The 5,162-nt window shown below is 37.4% G+C and overlaps 1 protein-coding gene across 1 annotated transcript in view; it reads left to right on the top strand.

Moving 5' to 3' along the window:
- The first annotated feature begins 470 nt into the window (after positions 1 to 470).
- Positions 471 to 5,162, top strand: part of LOC130580825 (contactin-associated protein-like 2) — a 616,928-nt gene continuing 612,236 nt past the window's right edge. The window contains exon 1 of the mRNA XM_057378578.1: positions 471 to 799. Coding sequence (XP_057234561.1) covers positions 703 to 799 — 97 coding nt within the window. The 5' untranslated portion in view covers positions 471 to 702. The remainder of the gene's footprint in view (positions 800 to 5,162) is intronic.

Here is a 5,162-nt window from a genome sequence, read left to right as displayed (position 1 = left end):
GTTTCCTCCTGCTGGAAGATGATGAATACATGAGGAGAGAGGCTCTGAGCCTGCTACTGTGCTGCGGGAGTGTCTCTCCGTGCCTCCCTCCCCTCTCCCTGCTTCTGTGTGTGTGTTTGGCTGCCCGGCTGTGTGTGCGTGTACACTGTGTATATATATCTGAGCTGGGAGGTTATTGCAAGCTCCTCTCAGCAGCGCTCCTCTGTACAGGAAGAAGGGCTCAGCTGCAGTGGTAGCATCAACAGCAGCAATAGCAGCACCAACTGCTTTTTTCGCCTTTCTTCCTTCCCTTCATCTCCATTTCCCTTTTCCCTCCCTCCTCCTACGTCTTTTGGGGGATTGCTTTTCATAATTTTTTAAATTATTTATTTTTCTCCTCTACGATCCTTGTTATTTGATACTTCGTGGCTTTTTATCTTCTTTTTTTTTTTTTTCCTTCCTCCCCTTCCTCTGAGAAGGAGGCACAGAAACAGACACGCACAAACACAGAAATAAGGAAGGGAAAGAAAAGTACCGGGACTTATCCTGCTGCTGCAAACCCAAAGATAGCAGACGAAGAGGGGGTTTGGCTAGCCCTGCCCCCTTTACCTCCTCGACACCTCCTCCGAGGAAGAGAAGGAGAGGGAGCGAAGGGGGCCAAAGTGGAGAAAAGCAGGTCTTCTGCGGCTGGTATTTGGAGTATAAGGAGCCAGGAAGTGAAGGATGGTTGTGGTTACCCGAGCTGGCTGCAGGGCAGCTCTCTTCCTCTGGATTTTCATCAGCATTAGCTGCAGAGCCAGGACTGCTCTGCCTGCATCTCGTAAGTACCCTTTTCTAAGAAACACGCACAATTTCAGCTCTGCAGAAAGCCGGAGGGAAATTCCCACAACTCTATGAGGCTGATTATTTCTTCTTTGATGATGAATACGGTGTTTGATTGTGTTTGATTTTTCTCTGTATGCGTATGAGTGCACTGAGCTCTGATACTGTTTGCAGTGCTCCCCATCAGATCTTCCTTGGTGATTTCAGTGGTAGCTGGTGTGAAAAGTTGAAAGATACCTGTTCTGTGATGTTAACTTGGTTCTGCAATGGAGTCAGAGGGAGAAAGGAATCAGAAGCTGTTCAAAGTTTRGGGGTAGTTTTTGTTTGGCTGGTTGGTTTGTTTTGGTTTGGTTTTYCCCATCTTCCTCAGAAGGGATGCAATTTGCATTTGAAGTACTTCACTTCCACGGTTTTGAGAGGGATAAGAGGAGATGTGASCAGTTTCCAAAAACTAGTGTTTTATCGAGGAGTAGAAAGAGAAAATTCTGTCTCATTTGAAGAGGAAAGGATGATTGTGAGTTGATGAGAGGGAACTGAGCCAGGACAGCTTTTCTTGAGAGTGAAGTTTTGCTGGCCATAATAGATTGAGCCRAGGTATTTTAGGGGAGACCATCAATTGCCCTCCTAGGGAGGCAGAAATAGTAGAGAAATGAGCAAGCATCTGCTGAAATGCTGAAACCAGAGTGTAGAGCACCTGTACAGAACCCGATTCAGCTATGAGGTTAAAAATGACAGCATATTCATTTATTTCAGTTGTTATTAGATCAAATCTTTAACATTGCACTGAGCTGCAGTTTTGAGAAAAACATTTTGCAAGTAGATGTCAGTATTAAGTATTTTGTTGTTTCTCTTCACATCATGTAAAACATTTGCCAATTGCCAAGTATTTTTKAAATGCATACTGAAATGAAACAGTGCATTTTTATGGAATCATCATCATACTGGTTGRCTTAATCAACTGTTTATAGAGGAAAGAAGTGTCCTGAAATGTTACAGATAGATGTGCTGGGGTTGTGTACATGTGAATGGGGGTTGATTCTACTGACCAAGCAGGGGATTGTCACAGAAGGTAATATATGAACTGCATGGAGRTCTATGTGGATCACTCTATTTATTTATTTATTTTATTGTTTCCTTGGGGGCAGAAATAATTAAGGAGCTGGAGCAGTGTTATGCATTCTCAGTGTGTTTCTATCTGTTATCATCTGATACCTAATGAAAAATAAAACAGTGTTATTCCAGGATTTACTTGTGTATTTGTCTGTGTGTCAACAAATATGCACAACAGTGTCTGYGTTGTTATCTAGGTCTCAGAGGCTGAGGATGTTCAGTAATTTTCCTGCCTTTGAATTAGAGGGAGTATTGATCCTGAGGTTTAGCTCTTAGTTTTGACCAGCTATGTAATTTTTCTTAGGAATATTATTTTTTCATGGTCATCTCTCAGGCTCTGCATAACAGGAATGTGTGGGGGTGAGGATTCATGATTTAGGTTGTCAGAAATCTGTTCTTGGAAAACAAAGTCTCTGCTTTTCTCTAATGGGGTTTTGGAGTTTTTTTTGTATGTTTTTGTCACTCAGCAGCTTACGGCTGTAGTTTAAAATGACCTGCAGTGGGTTATCTGATTTCCCAACAAACACATCTTTAACTTTTGAACGAAGTTTGTTGAGAAGTTAATGGTTGCAGTAATATCACTATAACCAGAAACTCCAGGAATAAAGGATATATATAATCTTAATTACAATTTACTCATATACATTCCCATCTGGATAATTAGCTATTCAAAGATTTCTTTATATTAATTCATCTTCCAAGAGCTTATACATTATACTCCTTATGTAGTGAGTAGCATTTTATTTCTGACTCACTTCTGAAAGTGAAATGGAACTAGATTTGTTTACTGGAAACACAAGTATAGCTAGAAGTACACGTCAGCCTTCAATTTACAAAAGGAATGTTCACATTGCAGCACATGCTGAAAATTCTTTTAAAGGCTTATGTGTGCTTGGGAAGTGGTACCACAGTGGGGACTCAAGTGCTGTGTCACAGTGTTTTGGTGCACCACTTCACTGGTTATTCTGTTACATGCTTTGCTCTACAAACTGGTCGCTGTGCTGTATTTTTGTCACTGTGCTCTCTTTCCTGGTGTTTGTAACTTTGTATGCAACTGATTGTGAATGGGATTGGAGAATTTTATTCTCTGTTGACAAGATGATGCACTTAGCTTTTTATTTCTCTCCCTTTTTATTTTTTTTCTTCCCTCTATCAATTTTGAAAATAATACTAGGAATATTTCTGAAAGAATTAAAACCTACGTGAAATGCAACTTTGATGTAAAACTTATTTCCAACCACTCTTTAATTTTCTTCTCCATTGTTACTCTATGTTTTGGCTTTGAAGTAATTAACAACAGCAAATTTACTCTTTACAGTATTTTTAGAACATATGCAAGACAGTGTACAGTGAAWTAAAAATCCCTGTATATGAGCTTGCCATTCACTATTTTCTTGCAGTCTACTTGCACTGGCATAGAAAAACATACAGTTTTCAAAGAGAATAAAATTGGACATTGCTTATATGAATACACTGCRTCTCAGATATTTGTTTACTTTGCAAAGGCAGTAAATCTATCTCTGTCATCAAAATGAAATTTCTCAGTAACACTGATTCAGAAGTGWTCATGTTGAAAGCTTTTAATCTCATTCAGTTTTATCTCAAGCTGAAGTGGGTGTTGAAAGCCCATCCTGTAGTATGATAAACATACATTGTGATACAATATCACACACACTAACACTCAGATCTTACTGTCAATTCTATTCATGGCCATGTTTTCATGCCTTGGCAATACATTCTTCATATTCCTGCATTTTTTATTTTTTATTTTTAATAAGCAAGGAGGGATAAAAACACTTTTCCAGAATCAAGGCTAATGAACAGCTCAACCAGGAGAGGTCATCACAAGATAAAAAGTAACACTGAAAATACAAATTTAGTGTTTTATAGTCTTTTACATGGCTAAGATGGAATGATAAGAATATGAATATGAGTAGACTAACTTTCATTTGTACTCCAGTACAACACAAAGCAGCAACCTTGTTACTTAATAAGAATGTTAATGGTATTCATCATAGGATCATCTGCTTCTTTGTGAAAGTAATTCACTTTGTCTTTTACAGCTAGGGTTTTGGGGGTTTTGGGTTGTCTCTGTTTTTATGCGATGCAAACCTGTCAGTACAGACCTATTAAAACTTCTAATTCTGGTACTTTTCATGCTTTTGTAGTAGGCCACACACCTCTACTGAAGTTGAAATTTGAACCCATTTTACAAGACTTGGTGCAGAAATTAAATGGGGGGCATGGATAGTAAATCATTAAGATATGTAAAAGAAAAAGCTTGCATCTTTTATTTTTGACTGCATGACACCAAGATTTTCCTGGAAAAAGTATTGAAAAAGGGCAATGTCCCTTTTGAAGGAGTAAGACATTGTGTAAGGAAGTCCTTTTTAAGAGTTCTGGCCTATGTGGAATTACCTTCCAGTTCATGGTGCTTGAATGTTGGGTGTATKGGGTGTCATATATTCTATAAGATTCACACTTGGGGAATAGTTATCTTCCAGATAATATCTCAGACACAATGATATTTTTGAAAATATGCTGATCTTTTATTTTTTTTTAATGTTATAACTGATTAACCTTTCTTAGTTTAGGTCCTGTTGTCTTAACTAAGATTAACTAAGATGTCCCACAGAATTTAGTTTCCAATATACCAAACCCTTTCATGTATGCTTAACATTTAATAATTTTTCTTACCTTTGGGGTCAAAGCATTTAAAAATATACTAAACTTCYAAACTGAGGACCTAAGTTTATTTTAGTACCATGGAATTTCATAACATTAAATATATATTTTCTCATATGTTCTTTTAGAACACTTCAGCTATAAATTAAACCAAAGTTTACATCCATCATTGTATAATTGTATTATTATTTAATGTGCTATTTATCACTATATAATAAAATTCATGTTCAACAGACAAGTGACAGTTTTACTGAGTTACTGCTGTTATTTAACAACATTGTATTGAGTTACTCATCATGACTCTTTAAATAAATAGTCTTTTTTTAGAGCAAAATATTAACTTACGTGTTGATGAATGAAATAGCATCAAATAGTCTGCTGTGATTCCAAAACTGGGGACAGCAGCCAGAGCCTGTGTCAATGTTGAAGATCCAAAGTTTCTAAGATGCAATGTGTATGCAACATTTCACAAAACCTGATTGCAGACATTCACCTGTATAYAGCAAGTCTGATTCAAAGTTTGGCATCAGTGGGCATTTAATCAACTGAAAATGTCATTGAATTAC

This window comes from Malurus melanocephalus, unplaced genomic scaffold (assembly GCF_030028575.1).
Source record: "Malurus melanocephalus ecotype Western Australia unplaced genomic scaffold, MMel_1.1 scaffold_364, whole genome shotgun sequence".
NCBI classification, from domain to species: domain Eukaryota; kingdom Metazoa; phylum Chordata; class Aves; order Passeriformes; family Maluridae; genus Malurus; species Malurus melanocephalus.
Note: the sequence above shows the minus strand (reverse complement) of the source record. Positions and strands in the feature narration are given on the sequence as shown.